A 19302-nucleotide genomic window follows, 5' to 3' on the forward strand; every position below is an offset into this window, starting at 1 on the left:
CCGAGGTGGGCAGATCACCTGAGATCAGGAGTTCCAGACCAGCCTGGCCAACATGGTGAAACCCCATCTCCACTAAAAATACAAAAATTAGCCGGGCATGGTGGTGGGCACTTGTAATCCCAGCTACTTGGGAGGCTGAGACAGGAGAATCACTTGAACCCAGGAGGCGGAGGTTGCAGTGAGCCGAGATCGTGTCACTGCACTCCAGCTTGGGTGACAGAGCGAGACTCTGTCTCAAAAAAAATAAATAAATAAAATAACAGTCACCACTCAGAAGCTGGTTGCAGGAAGTTGTGGTCTGGAGCTGTATCTTATATCAGTGCTTACGAGGATAAAGGGGGCAGGCATCTCCCAGTGTGACTCCAGGTCCTAGCTAGGGACATGAGTCTTGAAGGAGACCCATAGACTTTCGGGCACTCTCCACCACTCCTCAGCTTTGAATCTATCCCTGGTTGTTGAGCTTGGCAAGTTCTTCAGAATTTTGTCTTAGAGATTGATGCTGTTGAGATACCAAAGTTGTCCCCAGTGATAAGGAGGAGCTGACGGTGCCTCCCAAATCTCCCCAGCAGGAAAGGTCCTGGCTACATTGTGCTATTGTTGTTGGGGGTGGGGGTGGCCTTCTGTGTTTGGGGTGCAGCTCTGTTGCTTGTTACATGGTAGCTATAGCTAACTCAGTGGCTGCCATGAATTCCAGTCATCCTGATGGCCACGGTCCTGGGTTTGTGTAGCCTATGGGCTCTGTAGGAATGGAGTTTACATTTTAAAACATTTGTGAAAAAAGACAAAGGAGGATATGCGACTGAAACCATATGTGGGTCACAAAGCTTAAAATATTTATCATCTGGCCCCTTACAGAAAAAGCTTACTGACTTCTGGTTTAACGGCTGCCTTCCATCCTTCCAGGAACCCAGTCATAAGAACATTCCTTACCTGCCCATCTGTCAATCTCTACCCATCCACCTAGCCAGCCAGCCTTTCACCCACTCATCTGTCCTTTCATCTATTCATGCATCAAGTGACACAACCATACACTCATTCACTCCCAATTAATCTACTGCTCAAATGTCCACCCACCCATCCAACCATCCATCTATTCCTCATCTGCCCATCCAACCAGCAATCCATCCATTCATCTATCCATCTGAATTGCCCATTCATTCTGGAAACATCAAAGGATGTTTACTGTAGACACTGAAATAGGCCTTGGAGTCCCAAAGCTGAATAAGGCTCAGAACTAGCCCTTGAGTAGCTTTCGTTTTGCAGGGAGAGAGGGTGGAGGTGGGGAGGAGAAATCAATATGTGAACAGACAATTTACATTACTCTGTGTAAGTATAATTTGCAGAACTGTAGTTTTGTGCAGAATCTGCAGGGGCATGAGGGAGGGAAAGACATACTCACTTTGAGATATGCAGGAAGGTTTGCAGAAGAGGTGCCATTGAGATGGACTCTGAGGGAGCTCACCAGGCCAGGGTAGTGGTGGAAGAGGGCACGTAAAGCAAGGGAGTCAGCATGAGCAACTGCTCACAGGCTCATGGTATGTTTGGAGAATAGCACATCATCGCACATGGTTAGAACACAGAAAATGTTGGAAAGGCAGGTAGGAGGCAGAATCAGGGATCAAGTAATGGGTCCCCCAAATAAGGCTAGGACCAGATTGAGAAGTACCAAAAATGCTGGGCCAAGGAGCTTGTGCCTTTCCTTGTATATGGTGAACAGCTAGAGATTTTGAACAGGTGTGGCCCCTGGACACCTTCTGTCCTCTGTTTTTTCATCTAAAGCAAGTCTCTCCTAGAAGAAACCAAAAGTTCTTACCAAGGGTCGCTCCTTTGGGCTAAGGCATAGAAGGCCTGTTCAGAAGCCAGTCTGCTGATTGGGAGAGAACTCTGGAAGTTGTCACCATCCTGCCCCAGGAGAAGTTTCCTCACACAGGAGGCCCACATGACCTGGCCCCTCTCCACCTCTCTGCAGTACCTCCTTTACCGTTTTCTTCATCACTGCCTTCAGCCACACTGGCCTTGTTACTGTTCTTCAAATAACACAAATGCGTTCACATCTTACAGTTTTGCTCTTTCCTCTACTGGAGTGGCCTACCCCAATCTTCCCATTGAGGTCTCAGCTCAAGTGTTACCACTGCAAACTAGTGGTGCCCCAGAACTTAGTGGCGTAAGACAACCATGTTGTTATGCTCACAGATTCTCTGGACTAGATATTTGGACAGGGCATGGTGGTGGGAGTTGGTCTCTGTTCCATGATGTCTGGGGCCTCAACTGGAAGATTCAAAGACTGGGGGTGACCTGATGGCTAGGAGCTGGGATCACCTGGAGGTGTCTTCATGTAGGAAGCCAGAGGCCTGTGGGACGTGACCAACTCAGCATTCCACTGGAGGCTATATGATCAAACAGCAAACTGTTTATCATGAACGCAGAATGTGGGCAAACTCACGACTGCGCCTGCCGACAGAAGGTTTGCTGGAGGCAATCACTCCCTGGCGCTGATGTTTTCCACTGCGACATCTAGAGAAAGCAGTCTTGCAAGCTTACTCTGGACCGAGCAGCTGACCCCTTCTTCCACCCCACTTCTCACGATCTCTTTTGCCTAGTAAATACAGAGTGCTGTGTAAAGCTCAGGGCTCTTGTCCACTAGAGGCAAGGTGACCCCTTCTTCCAAATACACTCTTTTGTCTCTTGTCTTTCATTCCCGCATTCACCCCCTTTATTCAGTCTCCCTAGGTCTGTGCGGGTTACACAGTAGACAAAAGAGTATATTTGGAAGAACGGGTCAGGGGGCACCTTGCCTCTAGTGGAGAGGGGCCCTGAGCTTTACACAGTCCTCTGTATTTATTAGGCAAAAGAGATAGTGAGAAGTGGGGTGGAAGAAGGGGTCAGCTGCTCAGTCCAGAGTAGGCTTGCAAGACTGCTTTCTCTAGATGTCACAGTGTCACCCTCCCCGTGTCCACACCCTTGCCACAGCCTTATTGGAGGGGAGAGCACATTCCTGCCCATTATGCCTTGGGCCTGGCCATGACACCTGCTGCTGTCAATGGGGTGTGTGTGGAAAGGATGATGTGCCAGTTGTGAACTTGATTCTAAGATGCCCTCTGCTGTGTCTCCTGCCATCACCATGGGAAGAGCTTCCCGGGGCACATGCTGCCCCTTCAGCCTAGGCCCCAGGATGAACACACAAGAAGCAGAGCCACCAAGATGAATCCAGCTTTCACTCAGCTTCCTCTGCAACTAGGACTACCCAAGGATATGAAAGGAGAAGCGCCAGGGAGTGAATGCCTCCAGCAAACCTTCGTTCGGCAGGCGCAGTTGTGAGTTTGCCCACATTCTGCGTTCATGATAAACAGTTTGCTGTTTGATCATATAGCCTCCAGTGGAATGCCGAGTTGGTCACGTCCCACGGGCCTTCAGTTCCCTACATCTTCACTCACACATCAGGTGGTTGAGACTGGCTGTTGTCCGAGACTTAAGCTGGGAGGTTGGCCAGAACACTTGTCTGTGGCCACTCCATGTGGTCTCTGCCTACATGAGTTTGGGCTTCTGCACAGCATGGTGGCTGGGTCCTAAGAGTAAGTGTCCTGAGAGAGCAAGTAGAAATTCATGGCATTTTTATGATCTGGCCTTGGACGTCCTGTAGCACCACTTCCACCATACCCTATGAGTTAAGACAGTCACAAAGGTCTACCCAGGTTCAACGGGAGGGGACATAGTCTCTGCTCTTCAATGGGAGGAATATCGAGCTCATATTGTATAAAGACCATTGAGATAGGAGATATTGTTGTGGGTGTTGTTGGAAAAGACAGTCTACTACAGAAGTTTTTCCTAAACATTCTGTGTTGGTTAGGAACTGTGTTTGACTGCTAGTAACAAAAACCCAATTACAATGGCTTAAGTAATTTAGGGATTCTTCTTTCATGTGAAATAAATCCAGAAGCAGGAGATCCAGGTCAAATTTGGCAACTCCACACAGTCTCAGGACTAAAGTTCCATCTGCAGCATCCATTTCCAAGGTTTCTCATGAACACAGAATGGCTGCTGCAGTTCTAACCATTACATCTATATCCCAGTCAGGAAGAAGGAGAAAGGTAGAAAAGCAACAGGTCATGCCTCCCAGCTGGGTTAGTCCCCTTGAAAACTTCACTTGTCAAGCTTCTCCTTTCATATCCTTGGGTAGTCCTAGGTGCAGAGGAAGCTGAGTGAAAGCTGGATTCATCTTGGTGGCTCTGCTTCTTGTGTGTTCATCCTGGGGCCTAGGCTGAAGGGGCAGCATGTGCCCCGGGAAGCTCTTCCCATGGTGATGGCAGGAGACACAGCAGAGGGCATCTTAGAATCAAGTTCACAACTGGCACATCATCCTTTCCACACACACCCCATTGACAGCAGCAGGTGCCATGGCCAGGCCCAAAGGCATAAGGGGCAGGGATGTGCTCTCCCCTCCAATGAGGCTGTGGCAAGGGTGTGGACATGGGGAGGGTGACGTGCTGTGGGTGTACTTCTCTCCTCTGCACTCCATCTCACACCTCATTTTCTTCACACCACCTTTCACTGTTCGAAAGTACCTAATTTATATATTTGTTACTGGTTATGTTGTGTTTTCATTTTCATGCAGCTCACAATACTTTCCATTAATAATCCCCTTGGTGATTTCTTCTTTGACCCATGGATTGTTTAAAACTGTGTCATGTAACTTCCAAGTATTTGTGTGTTTCCCACATCTTCTGCTGCTGATTTCTAATTTATCCTTCTGCTAATCCCGTTGTGGTTGGAAAACATATTTTGTATGGTTTCAGTCCTTTTAAATTTACTTAAATGTATTTTCTGGCCCAGCATACGCCCTAGCATACCTGGGGAGTGTTCCACGTGTATTTGAGAAGGATGGGCCCTCTGCTCGTGTTGGGTGGGGTGTTCTGTGAATGCTGTGTGGGGCGAGCTGATGGATCCTTTTGAGTCTTCTGCATCCTCACTTTCTGTCCATTGTTGAGAGAGGCTTATTGACCTCTCAGCTATGGTTATTGGGTTGTATGTCTCTCCATCAGTTGTCAGGTTTTGCTGATTGTGTTTTGGGGCTAATTTTAGGTGCTTGTTTGCTCTCTGCCTTCATCACTAAACTCTGAGCTCCTTAAGGGCAAAGAGCTGGACCGTACCCTTGTTCCCAGTGGCTTGTGAAGCCTGGTACACAACTGATGCTCAGTATGTAGCCAACGAATGAGTGATGGTGGAGCAAGTTCTCCTCCCAGCAGTCCTATCCTTTCTTCAGTCCAATAATACTTCCTGCCATACATGGGGGTGGATGCCTGTAGTCTTAGCTACTTGGGAGGCTGAGGCAGGAGAATCGCTTGAGCCCAGGATGCAGTGGACCCTGATCGTACCTGTGAACAGCCACTGCACTCCAGGCTGAACAACATAGCAAGACCCTGTCCCTACAAAACAAACAAACAAACAAACAAATTAAAATCAGAAAATTAACTTTCTGAGCACCTGGTCTGGGTGACGTATCAGGGAGTGAGTGACGGCAGGGTCTCTGCCCTCAAGGCACTGATGGTCTAGAGAGAGAGACTGGCATGAAAAAGAACAATAGTAACACCATGGTGGGTGGTATACCGAGGTTTTGGGGGCTCGGAGGAGGCATCCATCCCAGTCTTCTTGGAGTTGGAGAGGGATGCCCAGAGGAAAATGTGTTGAAAAGCCAGGCGGGGGTGCAGTGAAGAAGGCTGTGCCTGGCAACGGGATCAACGTTTGTAAAGGCCCAGAGGCCTGTTAAGAATGGCACATTTAGGCCCGGTATGGGGGCTCACACCTGAAGTCCCAATACTTTGGGAGACCAAGGTGGGAAGATTGTTTAAGGCCAGGAGTTTGAGACCAGCCTGGGAAACATAGTGAGACCCCATCACTACAAAAAAAAAAAAAAAAAAAAAATTAATTAGCCAGACATGGTGGCACATGCCTGTAATCCCTGCTGCTTGGGAGGCTGAGATGGGAGGATCACTTGAGCTTAGGAGTTTGAGACTTCAGTGAGCTATGAGCGTACCACTACACTCCAGCCTGGGTGGCAGAGTGAGATCCTTTCACAAACAAACAAACAAACAAGCAAACACAGATGCTCAGGTTCCACCCTCAGCAATTTTTACTTAATTGATCTGTAACAGCCTAATCATTGACGTGTCAGACATTAAGCACAGTTGTGAACAAAGCCGAGCAAATCTGAAGGCGAAAACAAGTGAGTGAGGCACACTGCTCTCTCTTTGTTAGAGGGGAGTAACGGAAACATGTAGGATACCTGAATAGTCTGCCAACGCACTATTTTGTAAAAGCTGTTGCTTTTTCAGACTGGCATACGTGTAACCCAGCCCCAGCTGTGCAGTAGGTGCCCACGAGGGCTAAAGGCCTCTGGCTAAACATGGTGTATTTTCTTTTTTTTTTTTTTTTTTTTTTTGAGTCGGAGTCTCTCTCTGTCACCCAGGCTGGAGTGCAGTGGCCGGATCTCAGCTCACTGCAAGCTCCGCCTCCTGGGGTTACGCCATTCTCCTGCCTCAGCCTCCTGAGTAGCTGGGACTACAGGCGCCCGCCACGTCGCCCAGCTAGTTTTTTGTATTTTTTAGTAGAGACGGGGTTTCACCATGTTAGCCAGGATGGTCTCGATCTTCTGACCTCATGATCCGCCCGTCTCGGCCTCCCAAAGTGCTGGGATTACAGGCTTGAGCCACCGCGCCCGGCCAACATGGTGTATTTTCTAAGAACCTCCATTTTGCTCCAGATGCGTAATTTTAAACAAATTAGATACGGATATATTTCAGAGACTAATGTAAAATATGTATTTTTTAAGTGAAAATAATAGACTTCAAAGACATTTCTGAGATTAGAGTAGCTCCCTTCAGGCTCTGACCCCAAATTTCTGGAGTAGGACACTCGAGAGGCCCTTAGACTGACTGCTGAAGTAACCCAAGAGGGCCTCGTGAAGGAGGTGGTCTTTAAAGTACCTTTGAAAGATCAGCAAGATGTATATTGGATGATGGAAGCGCAGAACAAAGACACAGAGGCTGGAGAAGAGGATTCCTAGAAAGCAGTAGTTCTCAAGGCATAGTCTTCAGACCAGCAGTGACAGCATCACCGGGGAAATTGGGAGAAATGAAAGTGATCCAGCCCCAGCCCAGACCTGCTGAATGGAAACTCAGGCGGAGTGGAGGGTGGGCAGCAATCTGTGTTTTCCTAAGCCTGGCTGGTAATTTGGATGCACACTCAAATTAGAGAACGACTGTTACACAGAAGTGAGCCGTAAGCTGCAGAGGTGGCTACACCAGCTCCTGCAGGAACATGGTCACCAGGCCAAGGAGTTTAACTTGGTGCTGAGGGCAGGAGGCGCCATGAAGAGTTTGGAGGAGAGGTGAAAAAAATGGGGAGCCCTTGCTTGTCTTCCCTCCCCTAGGGGCGTGTGTTTGTACACTTGTAACTCCTACCCGGATAGAACATTTCCATCATCCCAGAAGATTACTGTAATACCCTCTCAAAGGTTACCCCTGTTTTGCTGTCACATGAGATTGGTTTAGCTTGTTCTTGAATGGAATGGAATCATAAATTATGTACTGTTACGTGTCTGGCTGCTTCAGCTCAACAGTCTGTGAGACTGAGCCAGCTGTTGATGGGTGTCAGTGTTCTTGGGTAGGGACAGCCCACAGTTGGGTTGTTTGTGCTCCTGTGCATGAGCATGTGGGTGGCTTCAGTCTGGGCTATTAGAAAGCTGCTGTGAACATCACCATAAACACCTGATGTCATTTCTCCTTGGTATTTACCCAGGAGAGGAATTGCAGGGTCACAGGGTAAGCATCAACATAGCTTTACTAGAAACTGCCAGATAGGTTAACAAAGAGGTTAAAACAATGTATATTCCCCCCCAGTGTATGAGACCAGCGTTTATTCCATGCTCTTGCCAACATGTTGGTATCGTTGGCCTCTGTACTCGTGGCCATTCTGGCGATTGTGTAGTGGTGTCTCCCTGTGGCTTAATTTGCATTTCCCTGTTGATTAATGAAATTGAATCCTTCGTTCTGTTTATTAGCCATTTGGGAAGGCTTTTGAATGTTTCTTTTGCTTTTTTAAAAAAATTGAGATATCTTTTTTGTATTGCTCTTAGGAGCTCTTTAAGTATTCTGGACACAAGTCTACCTTCAGATCTGGGGATTGTGCACATTCTCTCAATCTGTGACTTTCTTACCCAGTTTTTTTAAACAGCTTTATTGAGATACAAGTCTCATACTGTGCATTTCAGCTCTCTGAAGTGTACAATTTCATGGTTTTCAGTATATTCTCAGCATTACGCGATCATTGCACACACGGCTACACACTCTGCCCAAACCATGCTCCACCCCTCAGCTCCTCATCCGCCTCAGGGCCTTTGCACCTGCCATCCCTTCTGCCTGGGATGCTCGCCTCTCGTCTCAGCATAGTCACTGCCTCCTTGGAAGGCTTTCCTATGTCCAAGCCAGGTCTCCCTTCTCTGGTTTGCTGGATCCTTTGCTTTTCCCCATCACAACACTTAGACCCCTGTATTGAAATAGTCTTTTTACTCATGGCTTTGGAACAATTACCCAGGTTGCAAACTCTCTGAGAGCAGAAGTGCATCTCTCCATGCTCCCACTGTCTCCTCAGGGCTTGCAAAGCCCCGTACAATTGACAAAGCAGGTACTCCAAATACTTGCTGAATGAATAAAGGAATGAGGACTGGGTGGCTTCTCCACCCTTCCTCCCACTCAGATGGCTGCCAGGACCCCCAGGTGTGATTATGGGCCCGAGTTGATGAGTTGATGAGACAGCAGAACCCTTTCAGGGAGTGATGGATGGTGAGGCTGGCACTTAGCACTTCCAGCTGGTGCATGAGTTTTAAGAACGGATGTTTGTGGCAATTCTGATTATGCTCTAGTTTTTGAAATAAGTCATGTTGGTGATGGCCATCCTGCCCATTGGGACTGAGTCGATTCAGTGAGAATTAATTACAGATGAGAAACCAGCTTGGAGAGCAATTAATATTTAAGCTCCCTGGAGAGTGATGCAAATACAGCTGGTCTTGTCTTTGCCTGTTCTTCCTTTTCTTTCTCCGCACTGTACAACTGACAAAGCAGTTGTAGTCATCAGGAAGAGCCTCTCTGCAGCCTCCTGCTATACTTTGTGGTACTGTTATCCCCATTTTACAGGTGAGGAAACCGAGGCTCAGACAGGTGACAGCTTGCCTAGTCGTCCAATACCCTGTGGAGTATCTGGGCTTGAACCCAGCCCAGAACAAATAAGAGTGGGTTGAAAGCCCTGTCAGACAATGCCCACACAAGAGGGGTCATTGCCCTCATCAGGATACAGGGCTGTTTTTCTTTCCTTTCCTGGGATGCCAGGGCTGAGAAGAGCCTGCAGGGCTGGAGGTTGGGTCCTAAATATGAAGACTCACAGGGAAAGAGTTGGGAGTCCTCCTGCCCCAGGTCAGCAGGGAAACCTCCACCCCAGGCTCAGAATGACCCCAGTACCCCAGAGCCAGCTGTGGCAGAAGTCAGAATTACCCACCACCTCCATTCAGCCGCCCTCTGCACCTGCTGCCCTACTCACAACCCTCGCCTCTTGTGCCCTCTAAAACATGCTTTCAGGAAAGGCTCTGATAGCTCCTATATGAGGACATTCAGTTTCTCTTTACAGGTTAGCCATGTGGCCTCTTCATAGGAACACACATACCTTCATCACAGAGAGTCCATTTGTTAGTTCAAGACTCAGCCCCGTGAGGGTTTCTGACCTTCATGTTGGGGCTAGAAGTTTCCCAAGACCTTGAATTGTGCTGGACTGGGGCAGGAACCAGCTCATCCTTGCTCCTTGGGACTGCGAGTCAGGGAGGGCCGCCCTCTCTGTGCCCTCCCCATAGTTCTGGACAGAGCAGGCCATCAGCAGGAGGTCAGCACAGGACAGGATGAGGTGTTCAGGAAGGACAGACCTTTTTAAACCCCACATCTGCTTTCCTTGTCTGATGACGCAAGCACACGCCTCTGGGCAGATGTTGGAGGCACAGTGCGAGGGGGTCTCTCAGTCTCTACATCTCACCATGGAGCCCTCCTTCCTTCTCCCTTCCTGCCCCCTCCCTCCTTCCTTCCTTCTCTTCCTCCCATTCTCCCCTTCTCTCTCTCTCTTTCTCTCTCTCTCTCTTTTTCCCTCCCTCTCTGTCATGCCTGTTCACTGGCTCTGCTTCCTTATTTTTCTTTCTCTCTCTCTCTCCCTGTTTCCCTCTCTGTCCTATGCCACCTCCCTGTCCTTTTTTCTACTCCTCACTGTTCCCCTGCAGGGAGGGGTAGAAAAGCCTCTGGCCTTCACTTGGGGAGAGAAGGCCAGAAAGGCTTCCTGGAGAAAGGGCTGTCCATCCTCTCTCTCAGGCACTTCCCACTTTTAGATCCTTATATCCAAAAGACCTTTATTTTATTTTTTTGAGACAGGGTCTAGCTCCATCACCCAGGCTGGAGTGCAGTGGCACCATCACAACTCACTGCAATCTCAACCTCCCAGATTCAAGTGACGCTCCCACCTCAGCATCCCAGGTAGCTGGAACCATAGGCATGCACCACCATGCCTGGAGAATTTTTAAATTTTTTGCAGAGTCTTGTCATGTTGCCCAGGCTGGTCTCCATCCAACTCTTAGGCTCAAGCGATCCTCCTCGGCCTTTGAAGGTGCTGGGATTACAGATGTGAACCACTGCATCTGGCCTAAAGAAGACCTTTCCAGCAGTAGAAACTGTCCAGCAGGCCAGGTGCGGTGGCTCATGCCTGTAATCCCAACACTTTGGGAGGCCAAGGCGGGCAGATCACCTGAGGTCAGGAGTTTGAGACCAGCCTGGCCAACATGGTGAATCCCTGTCTCTACTAAAAATACAAAAATTTAGCCTGGCGTGACAGCAGGCACCTGTCATCTCAGGTATTCAGAAGGCTGAGGCAAGAGAATCACTTGGACCCGGGAGGTGCAGGTTGCAGTGAGCCGAGATCGTGCCAGTGCACTCCAGACTGGGCAACAAGAGTGAAAGTCCATTAAAAAAGAAAGAAAGAAAATAAAAGGAAAAGAAAAGAAAGGAGAAAAGAAAAGAAATGAAACTGTCTAGCAGTGGAGTGAGATGTCCTGCCCCATAGTGAGCTCCCATCGGGGAGACAATCCAACAAGGCAGAGGAATCATCTTTGCTGACTGTGGAAGGTGATTTGAACTTCTCCATTTGGGCAAGAGTGCATGATCTCTGACCCTGGGATTTTCCCAATATGCATTGCTCCACAGCTCAAGGTGGTTTCAGGATTCCCCACCCCCACCCCAGCCATGTATTTAAAACTAGAGCTAGGCCTCATGAAAGAGCAAATGTATTTGAAGATAAGATATTTTTCTTCTGAGAAAGAAACCTTATATTCTTTATAAATTTTTATTTAATTTATTTAAAAATGCATAATAGATGTACATAGTTTCAGGGTATGTGATCATTTAATATGTTTATATAATTTGCAAAGAGCAAATCAGTGTACTCAGAATATGCATCACCTTAAATATTTGTCTTTATGCTGGAAGCAATCAGATTGTTCTCTTCTAGTTATTTTACTTATTTATTTATTTATTTATTTGTATATTTTTTAGAGGCAGAGTCTCACTCTGTCACCCAGGTTAGAGTATAGTGACACAACCATAGCTCACTGCAACCTGGAACTCCTGGGCTCAAGCCATCTTCCTGCTTCAGCAAATACCTGGAACTACAGTGATGCGCCAACAAGCCCAGCTAACCTTTTAAATTTTTGGTAAAGATGGAGTCTCACTATATTGCCCAGGCTAGTCTTGAACTCCTGTCTTCAAGTAGTCCTCCCACCTTGGCTTCCCAAAGTGCTGGGATCATAGGTGTGAGCCACCATGCCTGGCCTCTTCTAGCTATTTCAAAATGTACAATCCGTTATTGTAACTATAGTCACCATACTGATTTATCTAATACTGGGTCTTATTTATTTTTCTTTCTTTTCTTCTTCTTCTTCTTTTTTTTTTTTTTTTTTTTTTTGAGACAGAGTCTTGCTCTTTCGCCCAGGCTGGAGTGCAGTGGTGGTACAATCTCAGCTCACTGCAACCTCCGCCTCCCAGGTTCAAGCGATTCTCCTGCCTCAGCCTCTTGAGTAGCTGGGATTACAGGCACCGGCCATCACGCCTGGCTAATTTTGTATTTTTAGTAGAGACAGGGTTTCACCATGTTGGCCTGGTTGGTCTCGAACTCCTGACCTCAGGTGATCTACGTGCCTCTGCCTCCCAAAGTGCTGGGATTACAGGTGTGAACCACTGTGCCCGGCCTTATTTCTTTTATCAGAATGTATATCTTTACCCATTAATCATCCTGTCTTCATTGCCACCCTCTTCCCACCTTAGTAACCACCAGCCTACTTTCTATCTTCATGAGATCCACTTTTTTAGCTATGTGAGTGAGAACATGCGATATCTGTCTTTCTTTGCTTGGTTTATTTCACTTACATAATGACCTCCAGTTCCATTCGTGTTGCTGCAAATGACAGGATTTCATCCTTTTTCATGGCTGAATTCTATTCCATTGTGTATATATGCCACATTTTCTTTATCCATTCATCTGTTGAGGTGTACTTAGGTTGAATCCATACTTCAGTTATTGTGAATAGTGCTGCGAAAAACAAGTGGGTGCAGCTATCTTTTTGATATATTTGGTTTTCTTTCTTTTAAATATCTACTTAGTAGTGAAATTGCTGGAACATTGGTAGTTCTTTTTTTTTTTAATCTTTTTTTGAGACAGGGTCTCACTCTGTCACCCAGGCTAGAGTACAGTGACATAATCTTGGCTCACTGCAGGATTGACCTCCTGGGCTCAAGCGATCCTCCTGCCTCAGCTTCCTAAGTAGCTGAGACCCCAGACACAGGTTCAGCTGATTTTTTTTTTTTTTTTTTAAGAGATGGGATCTTGCTATGTTGCCCACGCTGGTCTTGAACTTCTGGCCTCAAGTGATCCTTCTAGTACTATTTTTAGTGTTTTAGGGACCTTCATACAGTTCTCCATAGTGGCTGTACTGTTTCACATTCTCGCTAACAAGGGTTCCCCTTTCTCTGCGTGCTTGCCAACATCTGTTACTGCCTGTCTTTTTGATAAAAGCCATTTTAACAGGGGTGAGGTGATTCCTTGTTGTAGTTTTGGTTTGCATTTCTCTGATGATTGTGATGTCGAGCCTTTTTTCATCTACCTATTGACCATTTGTATGTCTTTTTTAGAGAAATGTCTGTTTAGATCTTTTGCCTATTTTTAAATTGGATTTTTTGGGCTTTTTTGCTATTTGAATTGTGTGAACTCCTTCTATATTTTGGTTGTTAATCCTTTGTCAGATGAATAGGTTGTACGTATTTTCTCTCATTCTGTGGGTTGTCCCTTTACTTTGTTGATTGTTTCCTTTGCTGTGCAGAAACTTTTTAGAGTGATGTAATCCCATTTGTCTATTTTTGCTTTGGTTGCCTGTGCTTTTGAGGTCTTGTGCAGAAAATCTTCACCTAGTCCAATGTTCTAGGATATTTCCCCAGTGTTTTCTTCTAGTTGCTTCATAGTTGGAGGTCTTAGATTTAAGTCTTTAATCCATTTTGATTTGGCTTTTGTGTATAGTGATAGATAGAGGTCTAGTTTCATTCTTCTGCATATAGTTACTCAGTTTTCCCAGCACCATTTATGGAAGAGACTGTCCTTTCCCCAGTGTCTGTTCTTGGCACCCTTGTCAAAGATGAGTTGACTGTGATTGTGTGGATTTGTATCTGGGTTCACAGACAACAAGATCTGGTTTCGGGGTTTTTGTTTTGTTTTGTTTTTTGAGACAGGGTATTTCTCTGTCACCCAGGCTGGAGTGCAGTGGTCCAATCAGAGTTTACTGTAGGCTTGACCTCCTGAGCTCAGGTGATCCTCCCAACCTTCCAAGAAGCTGGGACCACAGGCACCTGCCACCCCATCCAGCAAATTTTTGTATTTTTTGTAGAGATGGGGTTTTGCCATACTGCCCAGGCTGATCTCAAACTCCTAGGTGCAAGTGATCCCCCAGCCTTGGCCCTAAGTGCTGATATTAAAGTGCTGATATGAAAGCTGACAAGATCTTATACTCAGAGAAAAGTAAAGACTCCGCCAAGAAACTAATAGAACTGATAAATAAATTCAGCAAAGTTGCAGAATACAAAGTCAGCATACAAAAAATCAGTAGCATTTCCATATACCCAAAGTGAACAATCTGAAAAAGAAATCAAGAAAGCAATCCCATTTATCGTAGCTACAAAGGATATAAAATACCTACGAATCAATTTAAGCAAAGCAATGAAAGATCTATACAAGGAAAACCACAAAACACTGATGAAAGAAATTGAAGAGGACACAGACAAAAATGAGAAGATGTTCCATGCTTATGGATTAGAAGAACTAATATTGCTAAAATGACAATACTACCCAAGGCAATTTATAGATCCAATACAATCCCTATCAAAATACTAATGACATTCTTCACAAAAGTAGAAAAAGTCCCAAGATTTATATGGAACCACAAAAGACCCCCAACAGCCAAAGCAATCCCGAACAAAAAGAACAAAGCTGGAAGCATCACACTACCTGACTTCAAAATTTACTACAAAGTTTTAGTCACCAAATCAGCATAGTACTTGCATTAAAAACAGGATACATGGAACAGACTAGAGAACCCAGATACAACTTTTTTGTTTGTTTGTTTTTTGTTTGTTTGTTTTTTGAGACGGAGTTTTGCTCTCGTTGCCCAGGCTGGAGTACAATGGCGCAATCTCGGCTCACCGCACCCTCCGCCTCCTGGGTTCAAGCGATTCTCGTGCCTCAGCCTCCCGAGCAGCTGGGATTACAGGCATGCGCCACCAGATGGCCCAGCTAATTTTTGTATTTTTAGTAGAGACAGGGTTTCTCCATGTTGGTCAGGCTGGTCTCGAACTCCTGACCTCAGGTGATCTGCCCGCCTCAGCCTCCCAAAGTACTGGGATTATAGGCGTGAGCCACCGCGCCCAGCTCCCAGATATACTTTTTATATTTATTAAATTGAGTTTAGTTTTAGAATTACATTAATCATGACAGATTTTAGAAAATAGAGACAAGAAGATAAACAGTCATTCCTAATTCTGTACTCCTGACAGCCACTGTTTGCATGTCATCCTGTTTTCTTTTAGTTTTCTCCTCTACTCACTTTTTACACAGTTATATCAGGGTGTGGAAACAGCTCTGCACTCCTTATTGATTGCTGAACACTATGATGTGAATATTTCTACATAGCCACCACCTTTATCATTTTTGGTCACCGCTTAATACACCATAGGGTGGATGCCTATAATTTCCTTAGACTTCTTTTTGAAACAGTATAGCACATGAACCTCTTCAAAGATGGATAATGAGAAAGCAAAACCTGCTTCTTTTTTTTTTTTTTTTTTTTTTTTTTTTTTTTGAGATGGAGTCTCGCTCTGTTGCCCAGGCTGGAATATAGTGGCGTGCTCTCGGCTCACTGCAAGCTCCGCCTCCCGGGTTCACGCCATTCTCCTGCCTCAGCCTCCCGAGTAGCTGGGACTACAGGCACCCGCCACCAGGCCCGGCTAATTTTTTTTGTATTTTTAGTAGAGACAGGGTTTCACCGTGTTAGCCAGGATGGTCTCGATCTTCTGACCTCGTGATCCACCCGCCTCGGCCTCCCAAAGTGCTGGGATTACAGGCATGAGCCACCGTGCCTGGCCAGCCTTCTGCTTCTTTAGAGAAGGAATTACCCAATCTCTCACCCATCTTGTAAAAGAAGTGTTCACCAAGTGGCCACAAGGAGAGGAAAGCGAGTGTGTGTTGAGCCCTGCTCTGTGCCAGGCATTGGGTTGGGTGCTCTTTGGGTGTCAGCTCAGGCAACCCTATGGTCGCCAGGTGCATGTGGTCATCTCTGCTTTGTAGGTGAGACTGTTGGGTCTGGAGACACTGGCTTAAGTTCTCACTGCTGTCTTCACGTAGGCCAGGGCTCCAAAGCCCCAGGGGAAATCTGCCAAGGAGGACTTGTGCTCAGTCCTGTCAACCTGTGGGTAACAGGCCTTTTGGCGTTTCAGGATTTCCATGGAGCTGTCATGAGGGCCTTGGATGACATGGACCATGAAGGCAGAGACACATTGGCCCGGGAGGAGCTGAGGCAGGGCCTGAGCGAACTCCCAGCCATCCACGACCTTCACCAAGGCATCCTGGAGGAGCTGGAGGAAAGGCTGTCAAATTGGTGAGCAGTCCCTGGACCCCCAGGCTCCACTTTTGTTGCATTGAGGGAATGGAGACGGATAAAACACCACCATATGAAATGGTATCTCCATTTGATGGATGGGAAAGCCGAACTCAGAAGTATTAAGTCATTTGCTCAAAGTAAAACAACTGTGCAAGGGTTGAGCCTGGGATCTGCATGCAGGGATATGACTCCAGGCCCCCGCTTCTAACCCCGCATTGGTTACAAGGCTGAGTTCTCACTGTCCCATCCCCATCCCTGGCTGCAGGGAGAGCCAGCAGAAGGTAGCTGACATCTTCCTGGCCCGGGAGCAGGGGTTTGATCACCACGCCACTCACATCCTGCAGTTCGACAGGTACCTGGGTCTGCTCAGTGAGAATTGCCTCCATTCTCCCCGGCTGGCAGCTGCTGTCCGTGAATTTGAGGTGGGTTCCCTGGTCCTCTGAGACCCTGCTGTAAGGATGCAGGGGTTGAGGTGGGCGAAGGGCTTAATGCAAATCAATGGGACATCTTGGTAGGTCTGGGGATGGGGAGCAGACAGGGAAGACCTGGCCAGAGGGATGAAAGGATGACCCATCAGGAAGGAGAACCCAGAATCCAGAACATCCGCTGTTGGGCAGCAGATGACAGTGCAGTGAGCACCACCCACAGTAAGGGTCTCGGGTAGTTTTCTTGTCTCAGTTGAAAAGCACCAACCAAGCCAGAGCCCCAGCCATGGAGTGTTCAAGGAAATTCCCAACACTAGCCACGAACTGGGGATCCAGTTTTGCTGGGCAGAAATATGGGGAGCTTTCCTCCATTGCTAACATTAAGAGTAGAGCAGGGACTAGGAGAGGCTTGATACTGAGTGTAGCACCAACTGGGAGCATGATGGAGTGAGCAGTTACAGCAGGCCGGGCTAATCCGGGAGGGCTTCCCGCAGGAGGAGAACCTGGTTTTGGAGATGAGGGAGAAGTTCAGCTGGCTCGGGAAGAGGTGTGGATGGGACAGTGTATGTGGGCTGCTGTGAGCGTGTGTGCTCAGGAGGGGTTTCTGATAAGGTTTTTCCTCCCCTGTCTTGAGAGCAGCAGAGTGTACAAGGAGGCAGCCAGACTGTGAAGCATCGGCTGCTGCGGGTGGTTCAGCGCCTCTTCCAGTACCAAGTGCTCCTCACAGGTAGGCCCCACAGGAGGTCAATGGGGATTGAGGTGGCGGGGCAGGGAAGGCCCCTGAGGAGGGGTGGAGGGGACTGTGGCGACCTCACCTTTGACCATGGCAGGCAGGTGTTGGGGAAGGGTGGCGTCTGCCATCACCTTTCCCTCTAGTTGAGCTTTGAGCCCCCTGAACCACCTCCTGCCACCTTAGAAAGCTCCCTCCAGTGGCCACCCCCCTCGTAAAACACAAAAACCCAATGACACCCCTCCCCAGCTTGCACTTCCTCCCTGCCTCAGCTGGCCATCTCCTCATTTCACTGAAGCCACGCCTGTCAGCAGAGTCCTCCTTGTGGCCACATTAGTGGACATTATCAGCCTTGGACTTGCTGGACCCATGACCACTGCCTGCTTCTCGAGTCCTTTCTTCCCAGGGTTTCTGTGGTATACTGTCTCCCACTTGCCTCCCATCTCTCTGTCCCTTCTCTGTCTGTGCTGGTGGCCTTCCAGCCTCCACTGCCCCGTAAACATCAGAGCTTCTCAGGGCTCAGTCCTGGGTCCCCTTCCCTTCCCTCTCTATGCCTTTTCCCATATCTCTGCCCGCTGGAAACACCCATTCCTCTGTTCTGAGCTCCAGACCCATTTATTCAGCTGCCTCCCAAATGGACAAAGATCCCTGCCCTGGGAAACTGATGTCCTAATGAGAGAGATAGACAGTACATATGTAGGCATGGCTGTGTAATTCCAGGTAGAAACTGGCACTCCTCAAAAATACATTAGGGCCAGGGACTAGAGAATTCATTCTATTTATTGAGCACCTCCTATGCACCATTTCCCACACTGGATGCTGGAGATGCAGCAGTAAATCGAACAGCAAACTCAGTGACACTGTGGAGCTTACACCCTAGACAAGCAAATAAGAAAGACAAAAGATAAGGTATGTTAGGAACTCTTAAGAAGAATAAAGCAAGTTAAGGAGACAGAGGGAACAGGGCAGCTGTGTTAGACTCAGCGATCAGGGAAGACCTCTCTGAGGAGGCGGCATTGGACAGAGATCTCAGTAAAGTGAGGACATGAGCCATATGAAGATCTGAAGAGAGTGCCAGGCAGAGGGAACAGCAAGTACAAAAGGCCCTGGGGTAGGAACAAGCTTGGCATGTTCAAGAAAGCCATCATGGCCAGAATAGAACGAGCGGATGGACAAGCGGTCACTGGGGAGGGGCTGGAGGATGTAGAGCTTCTTGAAGATGGATTCAGCTTGTTGTGTCTGTCTCCAAGGCATGGCCCAGTGCCAGGCAGGTGCTCAGTGGGTATCTGTTGGAAAAGTGAGGGACAAGCAGCTGTGGCAGCAATGCTGCCGGTGGTGCTGGGGGCCTGGTTTCATGCTAGCGTGGTTATCGTGATGGGGCCAGCAGGGGAGAGGGGGTAGATGCCTCACTCTTCTCGAACTTCCAACTCTGGCAAGAGAGGGGGTGGCCACAGCTGTGGGCAGAGGGTGCTGACCTCGCCAGTGGCTGACTCCTGGCTCTTGTCCTGCCAACAGACTATTTAAACAACCTTTGCCCGGACTCCGCCGAGTACGACAACACACAGGGTGAGTCCAGCATGAACACGGAGGGAGGTACTCGAGCCTGCTCTGCCTCCTTGCCCCAAAGCCTGGACCCTGCCCCAATTCCAAGGCCCAGGACATAGTCCCCTCCCCACCAGCTGGCGGGTTCTGTATATGACACGTCTGGGACTGCTGTGAGAGCCCCCAGCTCTTCTGAGATGAGTCCCCCGTCACCTCAGCTGTGGGGACATCCTAGGATGAGAGGACATCCCATTAGAGGGGATGGGGGGTCACCGGAATTTGGTGATTGGGGGGTGGTGCTGAGTCTGAAAAGCTCACTACAGTCTCCCTGT

The 19302-nt window shown here is 47.9% G+C and overlaps 1 protein-coding gene across 1 annotated transcript in view; it reads left to right on the forward strand.

The window, feature by feature from the left end:
• The window catches only part of FGD5 (FYVE, RhoGEF and PH domain containing 5), a 123774-nt gene that overhangs the window by 70493 nt on the left and 33979 nt on the right, over window positions 1-19302 (forward strand). Inside the window, exons 6-9 of the mRNA XM_050781578.1 lie at window positions 16110-16270; window positions 16539-16695; window positions 17338-17425; window positions 18944-18994. Coding sequence (XP_050637535.1) covers window positions 16110-16270; window positions 16539-16695; window positions 17338-17425; window positions 18944-18994 — 457 coding nt within the window. The remainder of the gene's footprint in view (window positions 1-16109; window positions 16271-16538; window positions 16696-17337; window positions 17426-18943; window positions 18995-19302) is intronic.

The sequence above is a fragment of the Macaca thibetana genome, chromosome 2, assembly GCF_024542745.1.
Source record: "Macaca thibetana thibetana isolate TM-01 chromosome 2, ASM2454274v1, whole genome shotgun sequence".
Classification (NCBI taxonomy): Eukaryota; Metazoa; Chordata; class Mammalia; order Primates; family Cercopithecidae; genus Macaca; species Macaca thibetana.